This window comes from Pipistrellus hanaki, assembly GCF_964339955.1.
Source record: "Pipistrellus hanaki genome assembly, chromosome: 10".
Taxonomy (NCBI): domain Eukaryota; kingdom Metazoa; phylum Chordata; class Mammalia; order Chiroptera; family Vespertilionidae; genus Pipistrellus; species Pipistrellus hanaki.
The window spans coordinates 13336524-13358831 of NC_140512.1; the positions used below are offsets into that span (position 1 = coordinate 13336524).

At 38.2% G+C, this 22308-nt stretch overlaps 1 protein-coding gene across 2 annotated transcripts in view; it reads right to left on the reverse strand.

The window, feature by feature from the left end:
* The window catches only part of SUGCT (succinyl-CoA:glutarate-CoA transferase), a 424567-nt gene that overhangs the window by 154119 nt on the left and 248140 nt on the right, over positions 1 to 22308 (reverse strand). Inside the window, exon 13 of one of the 2 annotated variants that reach the window (XM_084896422.1) lies at positions 11385 to 11466. The exons of the other annotated variant lie outside the window; for it this stretch is intronic. Coding sequence (XP_084752548.1) covers positions 11452 to 11466 — 15 coding nt within the window. The 3' untranslated portion in view covers positions 11385 to 11451. Of the gene's footprint in view, positions 1 to 11384; positions 11467 to 22308 lie in introns of those variants that run through there. 2 annotated transcript variants of the gene reach the window in all.

The window sequence follows — 22308 nt, forward strand, 5'->3', positions numbered from 1 at the left end:
CCTCCTTCACTATTGATGGGAATATAAATTGATGCAGCCACTGAGAAAAACAATATGGAGGATCCTCAAAATATTTAAAATAAAACTATCATATGATCAACCAATTCCACTTCTGGGTGAATATCTGAAGGTGACAAAATCACTGTCCCAAAGAAACATCAAACCCCCATTTTCACTTCAGCCTTACTTACAATAGTCAAGAAATGAAAACAACCTAAGTGTCCATCAACTGATCAATAGGTAAAGAAGAAGTCATATATAATTGAAATACTATTCAATCATAAAAAAAGAAAACCCTGCCATTTGCAACAACCTAGATGGATCTTGAGGGCATTATGCTATGTGAAATACGTCAGACAGAAAATAAATACTGTACATTTTTACTTATATGTGGAATCTAAAGACAACAAATCCAAAAAACAGAGATTATACTTGTTTTTATGGAAGGGGGTGAAGGGCAGATAAAATGGGTGAAGGTAATCAAAAGGTACAAACTTCCAGTTATAAGTTGAATAAGTTCTGGGAATATAATGTACAACATGGGGACTATCCTATATAATAAATAGGTGATATGCAAATGGACCATCACTCCAACACACAAGATGGCCACTCCCATGTGGTCAAAAATGGCCACCCCCATGTGGACTCAAGATGGCTGCCACAAGATGACCAGCATAGGAAGGAAGTTGTGGGAAATCAGGCCTGCAGAGGAGGGCAGTTAGGGGCAACCAGGCCGGCAGAATAGGGCAGTTGGAGGAGACCAGGCCTGCAGGGGAGGGCAGCTGGGGGGGGGGGGGGGGAGGGACCAGGCCAGCAGGAGAGAGCAGTTAGGGGCAATCAGGCCAGCAGGGGATCAGTTAGGCATCGATCAGGATGGCAGGGGAGTGGTTAGGGGGTGATCAGGCTGGCAAGGCAGGCAAGCAATTGGGAGCCGGCAGTCCTGAATTGTGAGAGGGATGTCCAACTGCCTGTTTTGACCCAATCCCACCTAAATGGGCAGTCAGACATCCCTCGAGGGGTCCCACATTAGAGAGGGTGCAGGTTGGTCTGAAGGACACATACACCCCCTCCCATGTATGAATTTCGTGTACCGGGCCTCTACTACCCTGTTTCCCTGAAAATAAGACAGTCTTAAATTAATTTTTTCTCCCAAAGTTGTGCTAGGTCTTATTTTCAGGGGATGTCTTATTTTCAGGGAAACACGGTAGTTAATAATATTGTATTATATATCTGAAAGTTGCTGAATGAGTAAATCCTAGATTTTCTCATCACAAGGAATAAAAATTTATAATTATGTGAGGTATGGATGTTACTAAACATATTGTGTTAATCATTTCAAAACATATACACGTATCAAATAATTGTTTTATACCTTAAATTTATACAGTGGAATGTATCAATTAGATCTTAATGAACCTGGGCTAGCGGAGCTTAAAAAAATAAAAAAGTCTTCACTGAAATGCTAACATAGGACCAACATGGAGGAGAACTTCCATCCTGGGATGAAAGCAACCTCAGGAAAGTATGGATCAACATGAATGTCTAACGGTGCCAAATTCATTCCACACATACTTACAGGGGGCACAATATTTGCAAGGCACTATTCTAGGCCACAGAAACACTGTAGAAAATGAGGTTCCACTTCCAGGAAACTAGCATTCCTGCAAAAATATACAGGGTTCTGGGCCTGGGAGCATCTATAGGAGCATCATAAGGTCAGAGTCTAAATTTAATAAAAATCCAGTAACTTCAAAACCCGAACTGTGTTAAAAGATGGGTGCAAATGCAGGAGAGGATCCAGGTTCTCAAAAGTAAGTTCAAATCCATGTAGCAATAAAGTAGAGCTCTATTTCCTAGAGAAGAGTAAAAGGCCTGTCCAGGTCAGGGGAATCTCCACTCAGTAGTCTTCTCGCTGTTTGCCATGCTCCACCCAGGCTTTTGAGATAGATTTGGTCTTATGTCTGAGAAGTGATGGGCATTTATAGGAAGGGTCTGGTCAAAGAAATGTGTAGTATTATCTTCCTAATTACAAAGGGGGGTGATTGCAAGTGGGGAAACAATCTTAGGATGCTATTGTTTAAAAAATGTCAATTTTATTAACCAATGTCACCCCAATGAGTTTAACTTATAAACATATCAGAAATAATAAAGGCCTAAATAAGGCAGTTGCAGTGAGAGTGAAGAAGAGAGGAAAGATTCAAGAAAACTACTATTAAAAGTTATCTGTGTATAACTTAATGACAGGTTAAATGGGGTTGAGGGCGCTAAGAGAGAGCCAGGTCAAGGGTGATCTCTTTCTTTCTGACTTAAGCACCTATTATTATTGAGATAGAGGAGGAAGGGCAGATTCAGGGGATAGGAGAAGGAAATATTATGAGCTTAGTTTGGGACATATTTGAGATCCTGTGGGGCACCCAAGGAAAAACTTCCAGATGGCAAATGACTATATATGCCTGTCCTGTAGTAGAGACAAGTGGATTGAAGATAAGAATATTGGGAACGCTGGTATATATGTGGTAGCTGAGTTGTATTTAGAAGCAGAGAAAGGACATATACAATAAGGAGTGGGTCTTGTATGATGGAAATCTATTAAGAGATATTCATAAACCAAAATCCTAACCTCATTGCCACAGAATGCCCAAGCTCTACCCTTGGTCTTTACAGTCTCATTAAAAATTCTCCAAGGAAAAAAGATGCTTACAGGTCAAGAACTAATTAAGACCAAGTCAAAATATATGCTTTACTATTATAACACTTGAAAATTCCCTTGATGAGTGATACTGGACCATTCATGCTCTAAAAACAGAGGCAATTATAAAGGGTCTACAACACTTAAAGTAAGCTGGAAGGTTTAAATTGAAACACCTATCTCAGTCCTCTGTATCTGACCACTCCAGTGTCAAGGAAAATGTGCCAAAGGAGAGAGATTAAGGTAAACAAGAGGGATGATCTACGGTAAAGACTGCCTAATCCAGGCACTGAGGTATTCTCAGGATAAGGTATTTCCCTAGCAGTAAGGGCCCCAAATCCATAATACTCCCAGTTTCATGGGAGGAAGAGAGATTATATAAGGGTAATATTCAAGAGAAGGGGAGATAGAGAATCCCCCGCACCTGGATCTAATAAATGTCATTGCTCTTAATCCCACTTAATCATCCCTCTTCCTTGGGGATGAAGTTGGGAGTCAGAAGTTACTAAGAGTAGCCAAGATCTCCCCATTGAACCCTAAAGGCCAAACACGGGACCCAGATAAACATCTAAATTTTAGGGACTGACAAAGCAAGAAGAACTTTTTAGGAGGTGCAAGAGAAGGACTAAAGGAACAGAAAAGAAAATCCAGAAGTGTATGTTTCTAGTAATCAGATGAGGATAGAATTTAGACAGGGAAAGTAGTAAAAGAGTGCAAATTGCTATTGCATATGACAACTAGAAGGGTCATAAATGGCCTCCGTGAAAATGGGTTTCAGTGCATTACAGAATCAGCACCTCTGAAGGCGTGGGCCCAGAAAGGCGCACATTTATTATGTATGCTAAGATTTGCATGGGTTGGGGCATAAATTGAGAATTCCACTTTTCTATGACAGCTAGCTAGCAGGCCTTGGAACTGGCAAATGGCCAAGTTATAACAGAATTCTCAGCTAAGTAAGAAGGTACCTCAATAGCATGGTCTTTGCTTAGTTAGTGCCCAGATGGCTCACTTGAGTTTCTGACCACCAGATGGTGAAGTATCACAAGAGTGTTCTAGTTTTTGATGAGCTGTGAACCTATACAATCCCCTTCCTGCTTACTATTTAGACAAATGTGTGTTAGTATTTCTTTTGGAACTGTAGATGAATAAACTTTTTATATTAAAATTTTATTCTAAACAAAGATGGGAAGATGAAAGAATGCTCCATAGGACCACAAATTAAACATGCTCAAAACTGAACTCACACATATACATCTGCACCAGAAAAGAGACAGAAAAAATTAAACCATTTGGTATCAAATTAAAATATATACCTACATTAAAGTTATATTAATACTAATTTTGTTGGATGATTTGAGTCCTAGATTCAAGTCCTAACTGTGCCATTTACCTGCTCTAGATCTTGGGAAAGTTACTTAATCTCACAGTTTTGGTTTCCCTTTTGGTAAAATGGCATGAAAATAATGATACCAAACTCATAGCATTACAGGAATTAAATATAAGCACACATATGGCTTGCATAAGAATTATCTATGCTAATTACCATTGCTTGAACTCCTTTCACTTCCGAGTCCATAGAAACCCAAAGTTATTTATAAAACAACTGTCTATGAAGAACAATAAAAGGTTGGGGTGCAAGATAGGAGAAGGTAGAAAAACAGAGAAGTCAGGGGTTGAGAAGTAATAGAAATAGCTATTTGTATGTATCAGATATCTGTATGATAGTCATTTGAAAGATTGGCACTATCTGTAAAGAAATACTAAAGAAGCTTTTGAAAAATCATGATTCTTGGATTGATCCCAAGTTAACACAATCAGATCCTAGGAGCTGTGGCAATCATAATGTAAGTGAGATTTGAGAATGGATGCTCTACAATAAGTATGCTTAAACAAAAAACAAACTTCAGAGTTTTTACTACTATTCACTTTCAGAAAAAAATTTGAACCTGAAAAGGGAAAGATCACCTTTCTTGGATACATATTTCCTCTAGCTTGCATATTGATGTTAAGAAGGAGAAGAATTTGTTCAGCCAGTGTTGCTCAGTGGTGAAGCATAAATCTATGAACCAGGAGGTCATGGTCTGATTCCCAGTCAGACCACATGCCCAGGTTGTGGGATCAATCCCCAAAAGGGGGCGTGCAGGAGATAGACAATCAATGATTCTTTCTCATCATTGATGTTTCTATCTCTCCCTCCCTCTCCCTTCCTCTCTGAAATTAATAAAAATATACACATATATTTTTTAAAAGGAGCAGAATTTGCCAAGTGAAATCACTCCATTAAAGAAGACAAGAATCCTTGTGTGTTCCTCAGCCCTAACCCAAAGGCCTGATATAGATGCCCCACCTGACAGAAACCAACAATTTAAGGAGAAATTAAATTATGTGCTCTGATGATTGAGTCCTATCTGCCTGATCAGTGTTTCTACAATGTAGTTATTTCATATGTGTGGTTATTAAGAAAAGATATTTGTTAAGTCATTGGATTGGTCCTAACCACCCAGTCTAGCTGTGATGAGCACCACACATTTGAGTGAAGCCACTTAAAAAAACAAAACACTTACAGTAAATTTGGATATAAAATCACTCAATATAATAAATCCAAAATGACATAAAAATCCAAAATACAAAAGTCAGCTAACTGCTATATTCAAATGATCATGGGAGACATGTTTTGTTTTGAGGCTACAAAGACCATAATCAACTCTCTCACACAGTGAGAGAGCTTCCTGCCATCAAGCCCTGGCAGCAGAGTTCCATCTCAAGAAGTTGAATCCACTTTTGCCTTTCAATCTTCACCAATAGTAGGAGATGGATAACATATTCCTTCAACTTCCAGTATTGGACCGCTTGATATTCTGAACAAATACTGAGCCAATATGCTGATTTGAGAATTTCAGCCAGAAAAAAAGAGGAAAAGAAACTAATACTTATAGAATACCATCTGAGTGTCACCCACTATGCTAGAGCATTATTGTTCACTAGAGGCCTGGTGCACGAATTCATCATTAATGGGTTCCTCAGACTAGCCTGTGGAATTGGGCCAAAACCAGCTACCTGACATCTTCCAACAGGTCTCAGATTATGAGAGGGCACAGGCCAGGCCAACGGACCCCACCACTGCATGATCAGAGCCAAGGAAGGACACAGGAGTTTGGCCAGCTGGGGAGGGATCATGGGAGGACTACAGAGTGTATCCGACCCATCTCATTCAGTCCTAATCTGCCAGCCCTAGCAGCAAGCTCACTTATTGACAGAGAATCTTCCGCCTGGTGGTCAGTGCATATCATAGTGAGAAGTTGAGCGGCCTTAGCATATCATTAGCATAATACACTTCGTTGGTTGAATGTCCAGTTGGACAATTGGACACTTAGCATATTAGGCTTTCATTATATAAGATGTAATACAGAAATGAAGGCTCAGGGAAGATAAGCAACTTGCAATAGGATACACAAGAGCATATGGAATCAGGATTTAAGCCCATGACTATCTAGACTTTTTTCCCACAAGCTCTCTTATCTCTTAGTATTGTGTGTGTGTTTTTAAGTTTAATTAGCACATTTCATTTAGAAATATATATATCTAAACCCAGAGTTAACATGACTTTAATATAAAGCACAGTTCTTTGCTATATCCTAGAAAAAACACATATTCCCCAAAGGGAGATGAAAATAGTTGCATTCCTCAAATTCTATGAGAGTCTCTCAGGAGATAGAACAATGACATAGAGTCTGTAGAACTTCCGGAGGGAAGTAAGGGCTGCCAGAAGATGGACTGGAACATTTCGGAAAGAGTGTTCATTTGACCACTAGATGGTTGAATAGCATAAGAACATGGAGTGTCTGTGCAGGGCTTAAAGCAGGGCCGTACTACTTTCTAATAACTGTATGACTTTGCTTAACAAATTGCTTAACATCTCTCATTAGTTAAAAGAAAATACAAATATGTACTTCAGAGTATGAAATTTCAAATAAATAAAAAGATGTGAAGTGTTGAGCACAGTACTTAGTTCTGAGTATCTGCTTAATAAAAGGTTTATATCAATCTTAATATTAACTATTCAAGGAAAAAAAAAAATGTTTACCTACCCTTCATACAGGTTCCTGACTGTTCTCCAGCAAGGAGTGAAGTTAGTCTCCAGTGTGGACTTGCTAATAAGCCTGGTCATAGTCATTCAATAGGGTTAGACTGGGCTCATGTAGGTTGGGAAACAGTCATCTCAACAGCTTGTACTACAGTTTCTCCTGGACAGAAACCTATCTTCATTTTGAAAAACAGCCTGTTAAGTTGCTCACAATAGAAAAGGTGAGGTTCTGGGAGATATAGTTAAGAAGGAGGCAGCAAATACAGAATAGCTAAAGAAATACAGAGGGATTTTAAATTGAGAGATGGCAAGGAGGAGGAGGAAGAGGAAGAGAGGGAAGAGCTGTAGGAAAAAAGGGGAGAGGGGGAAAGGAAAGAGAGAGGAGAAGAGAGGGAGGCAGAGGAGTGAAAAATAAGATGGGGAGAAAAGATACTGAGAGAATGAGAGGGCCTGGAGCCGGTATAACCGAGGGATATAGACATTAAGAATTTCCTGATAGCAAAGTAACTTATGAAGGAAGCTTAATATTCCTATTTAAATATTGTGCTGGGCTATAAACTCTCCCCTGTTGCCTGCCCAATCTTCATTATGAAACAGTTCCTGTGGGAGTGAATTGGGGGGTGGAGAAGGGGTGCAAGTTAGGAAAAAAATATTTCAGTTCCCCTCAAGGTCAGCACGGAACACAGAGAAAAAGGCAGCTGTGGGAGGTAGGACATAGTGGAGGTCAAGAGTTTACCAGGAAACCTGCCCGTGGGAATCTGTTCGAGAATGTGCAGAAACCTGGGGCATGGCATTGGACCCTTCCAGGAGATATGAAATGGGGGATTGAGGCCATTTTATTTAAATCTCAAAGGACAGGGTGACCTCAGAGACAAGGGTGACCTCAGCTAACATCTAAGTTACATTAGCATTTCCAGATGGGGGTAGGGGGAGATAAGAATGTACTGTGATAAGTGGGATTGTAGAGAGCAGTAATTTTCAAAGCTTGTTTGTATTTTACAGAGAAAATCTCTCTTCAAATGAAACATTACTTGGAGGTCCAGTGTAAAAACAGATAAAAGAATATCTGTGTGTGCACATGTGTGTGGGGTGTGTGTATATGAGAGAGAGAGAGAGAGGGAGAGAAAGGAGAGAGGAGGGGGAGTCAGCGTCCTGTCTACTTGTTTTCTCCACAAACCATAGAGCAGGTCTACCTGTGATTGGTTCTAACCATCACAGCTTTTAAAACACATAAAAAAGTGTATCTGGCTATTTTTCATAGATGGAGCAATTTATTTGAGGGCACAAGGTCTCAAATCAGATTGCCTATACTCATTGGGGGAGTCTAGGTGAATTACCTTAATCCTTTTTCTGTATTTTATCTATATGGTGGGTACATAAAAGTAAAAGGCCTCACAGGATTATTATGAAGATTAAATGCAATCTTCCATGTAAAGTATTATAAAGGATATTAGCACAGAGCAAATAATAAATGTTAACTCTTCCTGTTAGTATTTTAAAATACTCCCTTTTCATAGGATTAATATGCAGATATTAGTTTATCAATAACTTCCAGGTTGGCAATTACACCAAAGAGGTCTTGTGTCATTGAGGTCTTGTGAGGAAGGAGAAGATGGTCTACTGGGGAAACACACCAAGTGTCTGGAGCAATGAGGAAGCCTCAGACTGAGAGGAGAGTGAAGGGGCACCAAGCAGAAGGAAGGTTCTCCATCCCAGAAGAGTAACTAGCAGCATCACTCCAAGTCAGCGGACTCATAACATAACAAAAAGTTCTCCCTGACTGTATAACTCCTAACTCCATTGGATTGAACCATATGCTGACTCTTGTTAGTATTTTGGCCCAAGAACCCTTACTTATCATTAGCAAAAATAAAGTGGCTATAAATGTACAAAAGGGCATAGTATCTTAAGGCAGAAGGCAAAAGAAAATATTAGTAAGAGTCACAACTGTAGCGCTCCAACCTATTCTTGAATAAGGAACTGGCAATTATCAGGAATCTACAAGTTGCTTATAAAACATAATTTTCTCCTCTGCCATCACACAAAATTCTTGATTATATATTGGAATATGTGTGTGTGTTCCCAAAACTTAAAAGATACGTTTTATCTGAGTAGATGATCTTCTAACAAAGTCCAACAGCTGAAATAGTGCATGTTCTCTACAGAAAAAATTCTTGGAATTGTATTATTTTTAATATAATTTATCAACTTAATCATTTTCTCTAAAAGGATATGTTAAAAGTAGAGGAAGTATAAAAATGATTTGTGGAGGCTCATAAAACAATAAATTGTATGTTGTAGAAAGCTGAAAAATGAGGAAAAAAAACATTAACTTTCTTCTATTTACAGTAGCCAGGTGAAATCCAGGGCAGAGTCCAGTTCTACACAACTCACACTCTTCCAAAGCAGCCTGGACAATTTAATTTGGCGGGGTCTGTATTTGGAGACAAAGCTTGTAATCCTGGGAGAGCTCGGAAAGACTTAGGAAAACAGCCACAGGAAGACTCTTGTGTCTCTGGCATGAGGAGATGGGCAAATGGAGAAAGGGAGTTAAAAGCCCGAAAGATAATGAAGTGTAGCCTTCCCTTGTGGAACCAAGGAGTGGTTCCATATGCCTTCATTGGCAGGAAGATTTTTAGAAAATCCTGTTATCAAGCATCAGAGAGTTTGGAATGAGATCAAATGAATTGGCCAAGGTCATATGCTGTGTCAGGGCAGACCCAGAGTTAGAACTCACAGCCCCGAAGTTTCCAATCTATTGCTTGGCTCCCTAAACCACAAATGCGTGTCAAGGAAAAGTCTCCTTAATGCTGAGGCAACACAGCTGGAGAATATTAACCCCAAGGTTTAAAACAGACAGCATTTCACTGGATCACAGATCCAGAATCTGTTTTGGTGAATATTCAGGGAAAGGTAGAGGGCAAGGGGGCAGGATATACGGAGGCTTAACTAAGTGATCAGATCACCCACTCCAGCAAAATATCATCCTTCAAGACACACACACACACACACACACACACACACACACACACACACACACACACTATTAAATGCTATTGGCTGACAAAATTGAAAAATATGTTTTAGAGAAGTCATCATGAGTGTTTATAGGTGTGTGTGTGTGTGTGTGTGTGTGTGTGTGTGTGTGTTCTTCTTTAACCCAGAAAAGAAATGTCTGATAGATCAGTAATTTATTATGAGATAGAAAAACAACAACAACATTCCCCCCAACAAAACAACCATGAGGGCAGTTATGTCTGAGATCATTGCAAAAAGTACCTTCCACCTTCTGGATGGTCTGAGTCTTGGCCTTAAGCCATGAGTTTGTAACTTTTATTGGCCACTAACTCCATTGAGAACTTGATTAAAGCTATAGTCCTCTCCTAGGGAACTGCTTATGGACCCATATTCACAAAATTAATGATAAAATTCCAGGAATTCAAAGATTGCCATATGTCAGAGGACCCACCATATAAGAAGCCCTATTATAAGAAACTCCGTAAAGCTTGGAAGTAGATGTGAATACAATTGATTGGTCTATTGGTTCCCAACACCCTGTCCATGAGCTAGCTCCTTATGACAGCATGTATTTATTTTAAAAATACAGATATTTGATTATCTTCCAAATCCTAAAGAATCTGAATTTTGTGGGCTATAGGGATGGAGAAAGTACCACAGGAACCAGTATTTTAACAACTGTCCCAGATGATTGTGATTCACAGTCACATTTGGGAATCTCTGCTTTGGATAGCTGCTCAATGATGCTGCTCAATGGAACAGGATAAAGGTAATAGAAGTTGGTAGATGGAGGTATAAGAATAATTATTGAACTATTTTCCAATCCTGACTTGGTACCAATGATCTAACAAAAATATCCTAAATCTGGCCTATCCTAGGAAATCTTGGACATATGGTCATCATGATATAAGATGAAACATGTCTGAGAAATCACTGCTTTAAAAATAAGATGACCTGATGGTCTACATTAAAGAAGTTCCATTATTTGATTTCACATCCTGCATCTCTAATTTTCTCTTGCCTGCTACCTTCCCCTCAAGTTATTGAAACACCCTTCTCTTTTTATCATCAGATTTCTACAACTGCCTTTTCTGGTCAGTCCAGCCTTCCCTGCACTTCTTTGCTTTAGAGGCAAATGCCCCAGAGATCTCATCTCCTTCTTTCTCCTTAGGTAGCTACTTCCACCCACTCCACCCTTGAAATTCCTCCCCTCAAGCTGCAAGCCAGAGAGCAATATGCAGCTCAGCAACTCCAGCTGACTCTAAGAGCACTCACACTGGCCCATTTTTATCACTGATTATTACAAGGAAAAAGACAGGGGAAAAATTATCTGGCCAGTGTGGCTCATTGGTTGAGCATTGACCCATGAACCATGAAATCATGCTTAGATTCATGGGATAGGGCACATGCCCAGGTTGCAGGCTCGATCCCCAGTGGGGGACGTGGAGGAAAGAGCCAATCAATGATTCTCTCTCATCATTAATGTTTCTATTTCCCTCTCTTTGTCTCTGAAATCAATTTAAAAAAAATTTTTTTTTAAAAGAAGGAAGAAAATAAAAACACATGGAAAAGCTCTCTCACTTCACAGTGTCCCTCCTGATGCATTTGCTGGGCTATAATGGCTGACTTCCTTTTGTATCTTCAAATTCTTGCTTCCCATTTATTCCTCAACCTGCTACAATAATAAATAAAATAATAATAAATATATATAATAAATATTATATGAATAAATAAATATAATAAAAATGTCTCAGAAGACAGAATGAATAAAAAGCACATGGTAAATTGTTGGTCCTGCTAGAACTGGTTTACTCATTATTTCCGAAGTAGCAAAAGGAAACAGGCAGCAAAATAGAAAATATAGTCTCCGCTATACTTAACACAGTAGTTTGTCATATGATACGTAGTGAAGGCAGATACAGAATTAAATAAAAAAACGTTAAAAGACTGACAAGGGAAAGAACTCACCAAGACTAAAAACAGATAAAGTTTCTCCCAGTGTTTTGCAATCTATTTCCCTTTGCAACTTACCTAACAGTGTGTAAAGTAGTCCTGTAAATTAACGGTTTATTTGTTTGATATAATTATTTTTATCATCATCGATATTGGTACAGCCATTCATTAAATGCTATCTTAAGAGTTGTCATCTATATTATCTCACTTTTTTTTTCAAAAGTACTAGCTTCTGCCAACTGCTTTGTCTCAATGGATGAAGTGTCTGCCTACAGGCTGAAAGGTCCCAGGTTCGATTCCGGTTAAGGGCATGTACCTGGGTTGCAGGCACATCCCCATTAGGGAGTGTGCAGGAGGCAGCTGATCGATGTTTCTCTCTCATCGATATTTCTAACTTTCTATCTTTCTCCCTGAATCTCTGTAAAAAAATCAATAAAATATATATATTTTTAAAAAGTACTAGCTTCCCACATTTCACAAATATGGAGAACTAGTCTCAGAGAGATTAAATGTCTGGAGCAAAGTGGCACAAATTGTGTTTAAATCACTGTTATGCTGGTAAATATTTACCAACCAGTTCTTTGGGTTCAGGAAAAAGTTCTGATTTATAGTATTTGTTGATTTCCATGGTATAAATAGTCCCACCAATGGATTTTAAGCTACCAAGGTGATGTTACTAAAGACAAAGTTGGGGAAAGATAAGCACAGTCACATCATGTCAGCCAGGCACTGGCTCCAACATACAATGACTTAACTCTAGGCCAGCCTTGTTCCAAAAGCAAAATATTTATTTATTGCAGCATTCCTGTGATTGTATGACTATGGAAAGTGAGCAATGGCCATGTCTCTATCTTGACAGTGTGGAATAATTTGTAGAAATTTGCTTTTTTCATTCATTGAAAAGGTAAATTATAGAGGAAAGCCACCAAATCATCCTATTGTTTCTGGGTAAGTCGGACTTAAAAATGAAAACTTTTTGTGAACAACTCTGAAAGCTGAATTAGAAATAATATAGCAAAGAAACACCATATAAAGTATGATATGTCTACTAATGAGAAATATCAGCACTCTTGACATGAAGCCTAGTTTCTTTCTGCTTCAGTTTTTTTAAAACCAAATGTTATCATCCAATAAAGAAAAACCATATTACACAGTCCTCATTGTAATATCCAGGGTTTTTATCTTTCTGTCTTTCATTTGTATACCACATTGTGCTAAGATCATTCAAATGTCTTTGATTGGTTACTTCCCAAAATACCCTAATAGTCACCTTCTAGGACAAGTTATAAATCTAGGAGGTGTCTACATTACCTATATAACACATGACTACTACTGAAAGGCAAAGGAGAAAAGCATATCAATATTTTGAAAAATGAGCCTATGCCCAAAAAGAAAACAGAGAGGTAGGTTAAAAAGCAAGTCCCCAATGTTTACTTTAAAACCAATCATCAGCCTGGTGATGATACATCACAGATGAATTTGAGGGAAAGTAATTTTAAAAAAGCTTTGGTTGACTAACAAAAATCTATGACGTAAAAGGTAGGAATTACATTATGTATGATCATAAATTAAAATAAATCTTCCCTTTATATCAGATGTTAAAACTTTGTCATAGAAATATGTCCTCATATGTTAAAAATTTCATAATGAAAAACATAAACATGATGAAAAGTCCACTTGTAACTAATGTATAAAGATTAGCAAACACAAAAACAATAAATAAAATGGTCAGAAATGGTTTAATATGAAGTAAAGTTTAAAGGGTCCGAATGAAAAGTGAATTTATAGAAGTCATTTGGCAATGTTAAATGCAGAATATATTTTCCATATTTGTCAGGAAATAATTTTTATCTTTCATTTAAAGTATACTGGCCTAGAGAGAAACCAAGATGGCAGCATAGGTAAACACCTGAATTTGTCGCCTTGCACAACCATTTTCAAAATACAACTAAAAGACAAAACAGACATCATCCAGAACCACAGGATGGCTGGCTAAGTGGAAATTCTAAAATTAGAAGGGAAGAGAAAAGCACACTGAGACTCAAAGGAGCAGTGGAAGTAAAGGCAGAGTTCTGGAGGTGCGGGTGTGGAGAGGGCTGGCAACTGAGTATGTGGCTGGCTTTTTCAAGCGGGAGGGAGACACAAGTTCCCGACTCTAGTTCCAGGTGAGACTCTGGGGACCCAGACTCATACGAGGAGAAACTAGACTGTCTGGAAGTGGGCGGATCTCAAGGGCAACTTTCTCTCAGAGGTGTTTGCAGCAATTACCAAGGGACACTAGACCCAGGGGTCTCTTAGGGCAGGGCTGATGGTTAGCCATTGCTGTTGCTCCACCCTGAGACTCTGCCCAATCCAAGCTGTGCACAGAGGCTTCTGCATATGAATGGCCTGGTCTTTTGAAATCTAAACTTACCTATCAAACTGCGTCTGAGTCAGAGAGACCCAGAACATCCAAAAGAAGGCCCAAAGCCCCACAGCAGCTTGAATTGCTTCATAGCTGGGCCTCATTTGGGCACCTCCAAAACCCAAAAAAAGAAGAGGAATCTGCAGATCTCTTGGTAACTCTTGCTGGGTGGCCACAAGCAGAAGCTAAATTAGCACCTCCTTGGAGATCCAAGAACCAGTGTACCCAAGGGTCAGAGTAGAACCATCCAGATTACAACTCCTCAGATCCATAAGGGACATACTCAGAGGGCAGACTCAGGGAGCACCAAAGCCCCACTGAATCAAGTCTTGCCTCATAAGGGTGTCTCCAGCTCAGAAGTTCTCCCATTGTAGACAGAGCTGATTCTCACAGCCAATTGGCCTGGAGATCAATTCCTCCCAGTGATACCAACAACAATCAAGACTTAACTATAAGACTGTGCACATAGCTCATGAAGGGGTGCACCAAGAGTGTCCATCTCAGGTAACTGGGAAGGCTGAGCTACTGGGCCCTATAGGTCACCTAGCACACAAAGCCACTCTATCAACTGAGGGAAGCAGCAAAATGTGGAGAAAAAGAAACAGGTCACAGATGAAAGAAATGGAGGAAATCAAACGACTGGATATAGAGTTCAAATCCATGATTATAAGGTTTTTTAATAATTTTTCTAGAAAAAGCCAATAAATTTAGTGAGACTCTCAATGATATGAAAATGGACCAACTAGAAATTAAGCATACACTGATTGTAATAAAAAAAAATATTATACAGAGATCCAATAGCAGATTAGAGGATCACAAGAATCAAGTCCAAGATTTGAAATACAGAAAAGTAAAAAACACCCAACTGGAAAAGAAAAAAGAAAAAAAGAATTCACTGGCAGGGGTTGGGGGCTGGGCGAGAAGGGAGCTAAGAGAAGGAATATCAGCCTCTAACAGTACCACTGATAGAAAACCTGCCATCTCTTGGACACATTCTAATTTGGATACCTCTAATCATGAGAGTGTCCATTTTTGTTCAATAAGAATTGCTGTTTCTAAATTTCTAATAATGCCTCCTAGAAGACAGAGAGCAGAGACAGAAAAGTATAGAAGTAGAAACAGAAAAATCAGATTTAAATTCTGATGTCATCACCTTTAACAAGATGAGGTCAAATCAGTGACATTCTGAGCCTCAATTTCTTCATCACCTAGAACATTTATGAAGATCAAATGAGATAATTCTATAAAGTGTTTTATAAACTGTAAATTGCTATATAAACAATATAGCATATAAATTCCATACCTTACTTCTTACTATTTCCATCTATTTGACAGTCCCTAAGTTATTTGAAAAAAGCTACCAAATGCCATCAGGGTCTTTGAGGGGGGTAAAAATTTCATGTTAAAAAATGTAACAAGACATTCTATTAGCCTGGCTGCAGCCTCTCAAGTGTTCCAGTTTGGTAATTTCAACCAAGTCATCTGGTCATATATAGTTCTGAGCCAGTATAGCTACTACTGCAATTATGCACATAGTTATAGCAGAGGTCTGGTTAGATTCCTATATATTTTGGCAATAAATCTACATTGCCTGTTGAATGAGATGTGGACTGAGAGAGAAAGAATCAAGTGTAGTGTCTAGATATTTGACTCCATGGGAAGGATGGAGTGGTCCTTCACAAAGATAAGGAATACCATGGCTATAGCAGGTCCAGTAGGAAGGTCAACTAAATTTGAGATGTTTATTAGACATCCAAGTAGAGATGTCAAGTAGTACTTCAACAAAATAGGAATAACAAGACCAAAAAAGAAATACATAAGGGGTACCTAATGTTGAATAAGCTCAAGAGTTCTTTGAAAATAGTTCTCAAGATGTTAGCTTTGTAACAAGCCTAGAGAACAATCATTCAAAATCAGTGGAAATCTCCAGAAACAATGCCTTTTGGAAAAAGATTACAAGAGATTCAATGTGATAAAGGAGCAAAGTAAAAATGTATTTTTTCTCTCAAGTATATATCAATAAAAGAACAGCAACTAAAACAAGAAAGAAAAATCTAAATTGAGAAAGTTTAATGGAAAGAATATGAAAAACCTGAAGACACAATTTTGAACAATTGATACAATGTAAGAAATAAGAATTTACTTTTACAATTTTGAACAATTGATACAATGTAAAAAATAAGAATTTACTTTTTTTTTTTTTTTAGTAGCACAGGGGGCATGACATTGAAACCATGAAAAAAAATATATAGTTATAGTTCTTCACTGAAAAATATGTATGTAGTTATTGGTTTTCAATATTTAGGGTCAATTTATGAGCAAAGTGTAAAGGATATGGGATTTCTGAGATGTTTGACTTAAGTCTTCTAAGATTTAAAACTAGGTTTAAAAAAATAGGTCTGTTAATAATAATAATTTAAAAAACAGAAATCTAACCAGTTGAATTTATATCAGAATTTTACTGAACAACTGAGCTCTTTTACTGTTATAATCAAAACTTCTTTTAATAATATGTCAAAAGCACACATTTCACTGGCAAACTTCAGATAGCATCTAAGAATAAAGCTTCCGCTTGATAGAAGCCTTAGGGAAGATCTTATTCAAAGCCCATGACATTTGACTTCCCAATGCTTTCATCTAACCTGATCATCTAAGGGTATTCATTAATACCCCCTGTGACAAAGGTATTTGTCAGACATCAAAATGACATTTGTCCATCTTTTAAAGATATAATTCCAGACTTTAGGAATGATTTCTTCAAAATAGTGAAAGTAGAGGCAAATGTCTTAGATATTTTTTTCTAAACACCAAGCAAGAAGGGAAAAAATTTTGAAAAATAAAGCATGTTACAAAAAATATATATAATTCATTTGCCTTACAGCATGATATGAAAAAGCCATAATTATTTCTGACCTTTAATCCACTAAAGATATCCTTTGCATATTTGAAGTGGAAACATTTATTTAATATCTGGGTTCATTTATATGTAAATGGGAAAACTAGACTTTGCCATGACAACCAACATTCATGAAATAAAAATATCTGGTTAAATGTGTAGTCACCAAGTGCACACCACTCAGAATGAAATGCCACTTGAAACTTACAGCTCCCCTCAGAGTGCAAAGTGGGAAAGGGGGGGTCACGCCCCACTCCTACTGAAGACTCTTTTTATTACGTTGGATAAAAGAGGAAAAACACTATAGTTTTTCCAAATAGTAAGTTCCAAATTCAGGATATTCGTTTTTTTAATCTCACAGTTCCTTACATGGACCACTATCTACTTGAAATGTATTACTTAGTCCTGAAATATTTTTCTTTTTCTCTGAGGGTAACTAAGTTTGTATTCCTAGTCCATCATTCACTAGCTCCTGGATCTTGTGCAAATCACTTGAACTTTAGCCTTGATTTATGATTCATTATAGAATTAGTGTGTTTTTAAATAAATTCCTTTTTTGTCATTCTCCTCTTTTTCTGAAGTTGGATAAAAGAGGAAAAACACTATAGTAAGTTCCAAATTCGGGATTTTCATTTTTTTAATAAGCTGTGGTATGGCATCTATTTAACATTTTAAAATTAAAACCATAATTACCATTAAACTGTGGCACTTTTCCCTACTTCCATTATAAAGATGACTGACCATATAAATTAACATTTCCCAAAGTAGGGCCCTTAAACACTAACTGCAAGATGTTGCAAGAAATAAAGATGCAATCGTTAAATAAGCACAGTTTCTGCCCATCGCTTGGAGACTGACATGTACACAGGGTTCGCAAAGGCTATGTGCTGTCTAAGAGAATAGAAGCCTGATTATGCTATATAAGCAGTGCTTTTCAAACTAATGTAAAACAGCACCTTTCTTTAGCGGAGCATCTATAATGTCCTCTGAACCCCCATGTACAGAATAGACTAGGGAAGCAGGTAGTAGCCATACAGGAAGATGTCATCTTCTTGAATGCAGAACTCAACAAAATCAAAATAAAGCAAAAAAAAAAAAAAAAAAAGAATGAAGATCCATCAGTGTCAACTGGATAAAGGGATGAGTTTTGAAACAAACAGTCTTAGGTTTGTGTATGTTTTGTTTTGTTTTTTTTTTAATTTATCTTTTCATCCCCTCTTCCTAGACTTAGTCCCTGAAGGAAAATACAGGCTTTCAGAGAGAGGAACCATAAAAATCTTGGGCATATGAATTAGCATAAGTAAGACATTAAAAAACAAACAAAAACAACTTAAAATGAATAAAATCAAAACTCTACCCATAGCATTCACTTCTGTGTTACTTAGAAAGACTGAGTGTGTGGTAAGACTGGGAGGGAACAGCAAATGTGCATGCTGGCCCTTGCAGAAAGACTATGGCAGTTGGCTTACCTTCCGAGAATAAAAGAATCTAAGATGAGGAAGATACAGTGCTAAGAAGTCATTGTGTATGCTCTTTGTCTCTCTTATCACTTCCCCATTTATCCCAAGTGTGGGAGCTAAGTGAATTCTGACTCCCCATATGACTAGAGAATAAACCGCCTAACCAATGGCCAAGTGCCTCAAATAAATGTAGCAATGTGGATCATCCTGGCATTTCTACCCAGAGTCCCCTCTAGCTACTCCAGCCATTCAGTGTGTTCCCTCTAAGCCCTGACTTTCAGTGTAGGAAGCCTCACACACAGACTTCCAGAGGGAGTCTGGTATGGTTGACAGGAGTACTATTTGAATTTGGCTCCCAGGATTTAATCTGTGACTTTAAAATTCAAAGTATACTTGGGAAATGCAAATGTAGTTTTATTTGAATAACCTAATCATGTGAGCTAATCTTATGTGAATGCCACCAACCATTTGCCAAGAACTATACTAAAAGCTTCCGATACTTTTTTTCTCATTTAATCTTCACAGTAATATAATGGAATATGATTATTTCCGTTTTAATGATCAGGAACCCAAAGCACAGAGAGTTCAGGTAACTTTCCCAAGTTTTCACAGCCACCAAGGGATAGAGATGGTATTCCAGTCTAAACAGGCTGACTCCAGATCCCATCCTCAGAATCCCGATACCATGCTGCTTCTCATAAGTAAAACAAAAGCATCAGTACTATCGGGCAATCCAAGCAAGGAAAAATAAAAGTATAATACACACATGTCCTGATTTTTCCTGCTTGTGTGGTGGTTGGGTAAGGGCTCTGGAGCATGACTGTCTCAGTTCAAAGCCCCATTCTCCCTCTAAACAGCTGCAGGCTGTGAGCAAGTATTTAACTTCTCTAAAGTCTCAGCTGCCTATCTGGAACATAAGGATCATAAGGAACGTAATAAAAAGAGTCTTCAGTAAGAGTGGGGCGTGACCCCCCCTTTCCCACTTTGCACTCTGAGGGGAGCTGTAAGTTTCAAGTGGCATTTCATTCTGAGTGGTGTGCACTTGGTGACTACACATTTAACCAGATATTTTTATTTCATGAATGTTAGCTATTAAGCACATAGAGTTAAAGTTCATAGCACATTATGACCATAATAATCATTATAATAGCATCAATGGGATGCTGCTACAAACCATTGCCGTATTATAAAAAGGGGGTTAATCTAAGCTTCTAGCAATCTTATAATGTAATATAAATTTATAAAACATTAACAACAAAAGATCTCTAAAGAGGCAATTCTGTGATACTGGTTAAAACAACAGTTCTGCATGTCAGCTGCCCAGTTTCACTACTTTATAGCTGTGTGATCTTGGACAAGTGCCTTACCCTGTCTGTGCCTTAGTTTCCTCACTTGTAAAGAAAATAAAAATGTCTGTATTTAGAGGGTTATAAAATTGAGATAATAATATTTGTTTTCTTGGAGTATGAGATAATACATATAATGTACTTAGAAAAAAATCTTGGCAGATACTCAAAAAATGTAGGTTTGTTACTACTAGTAGTACTATTACTATCACTATTACTACTTCCACTGTGCAATTCTACTATATAACTCCATGTATCTTGTGACATTGTTCCTCATAGAATTATTGCTCCAAGAAAAATAATGGGTACCTGTGATATAGGAAAAACATTGGATTTAAAATAAAACCAACACTCATTCAGATCCAATAATTCAATTTCTTAAAGTTTGCAAGAGAACATCCAGTATGTTTTGGTCCTCTCTCAATTACATGTCACCACTGCGATCTAAAATGGAAAATTTCACTGAAAGAGGTTAATAGGGGATAAAGGAGGATCTATGCAATACTTTCAACAATAAAGATTTTTTTAAATCTGCACTAATAATAAAAGGGTAATATGTTAATGTGACTGGATCCAGATATCCAACTTCCTTCCAGACAAAGCCATGGTGGTGGGGGCCGAGGCAGAGATGGTTAGGGGTGATTAGGCCAGCATGGGAGGGCAGTTGTGGGCAATCAGGCTGGCAGGGGAGGGCAGTTGGGGGCCATCAGGCCAGCAGGAGAGCAGTTTGGCAGTGATCAGGCCGGCAGGCAGGCAAGCAGTTAGGAGCCAGTGGTCCTGGATTGCAAGAGGAGGGATGGTCTGACTGACGGTTTAGGCCCCATTTTTCAGCAACGGAGCCTAAACTGGCAGTCAGACATCTCCCAAGGGTTCCCAGATTGGAGAGAGTTCAGGCTAGACTGAGGGACACCCCCCCCCCGCCCCCCCATTCACGATTTCCTGCACCAGGCCTATAGTTAGTAAGTAAGTAAGTAAATAAATAAATAAATAAGTAAAATGGAAAATTTCCTAAGGTATTCTGTTTAATAAGTCATTATTAACCATCATGATATAGCATGGAGATAAATGGTACTCTAAAGAAACTGAATTTATGGATAAGCTATGTTAACTTGTTTTATACAAATAAGGGAATGACTGATTATTTACAGATTCATAACCTTTTCATTTTTGATGGTACAAAAGGAGTTATACCTTGAGGCAAATGGTCATTCTGAAGTTGCTGTTGTTTTTAAACTATATTTGATGTTCCCTAACTATAAAAATGTTTTAGAGAGCCAGGAAATATGCAGTGAAAGTACATGGGGGTGCCCACCGGAGCTATTAGCAATGGGAGGTCAAGGCATTGGACGGTACCCGCGTGCGTGCTCAGGTAAATATCTAAAATGCATATCCTTCCCCAGATCCCAAGCCCTCCCCAGCCACCCCAGTCTTGGGTTCCGGATCGGAGGAGGAGTGTGGACCTAGAAAAAACTCTGACTCACACTCAGGTGCTTCAAGAATTGCCATAATTAATCTTAAACTGACACGGGGCAGTACGAAGTTCATGATGGAATTTGAAGTCTTAAGCACGAATAAGCCCCCTTGGCCCAAAGTGGAGCAACACTTAATAAACTGTTAAAAAAAATTTCAGGATTATTGTTCAAACCAGCACTCTGATCCCAAGGGCAGTCCAGAATTATGGGGATTTGCTGGTCTCTTCTAAGAATAACCCATTTCCAATCACTCAACTTGGAGTTTGCCAAAACAAATGCATTTTCCATAAGAGAGCAGATGAGGTGTAAGTTGACCCACGTTTTTCTTACCCCATTACAAGTCAACTGTCTGGCTCATCTGGGAACAAGCTCTCTTCTAACAAAAGCCTTACTAGATTTTTTTCTTATTTGTTTGTTTGTCTTATTAACATTTCCATTTAATCAACAGTTTTTATGATATCACTAATAAAAAATAAATTATAAATTTAAGGGCCATGAAAACTAACTGGATCACACATTCAGTCTTAAGCTTCCTAATGGTCAAAGCAAGAAGAGAAAAGGTTTGCAAGAATTAAGATAAAGGGATTGCAAATAACAGCCAGATTTAAATGATTATCCCACAATTACAGGTCAGAGTATTTCAAAGAACATGTATCTATTTAAGACTCAACACTACCTAAATATTTCTTTCATGCATGTGTTTTTCAGAGCAAAATCCTGCTGCTCCTTCTGCTCTGCAGAAGGACAGCCTCTACAGACAATGTTTCAGTTTTTACAATATGGTCAGTGTTTCTATTTTAAACCAAAGAAATGGTCTTTATATTACCAACAATGCAATCATATTTACTATCCTATCTAATAAAATAGTAATATGCAAATTGACTGTCAGTCCAAGACACAAGATAGCAGCCCCCATGTGGTCAAAGATGGCTGCTCCCATGTGGACTCAAGATGGCTGCCACAAGATGGCATGCAGGGGAGAGCAG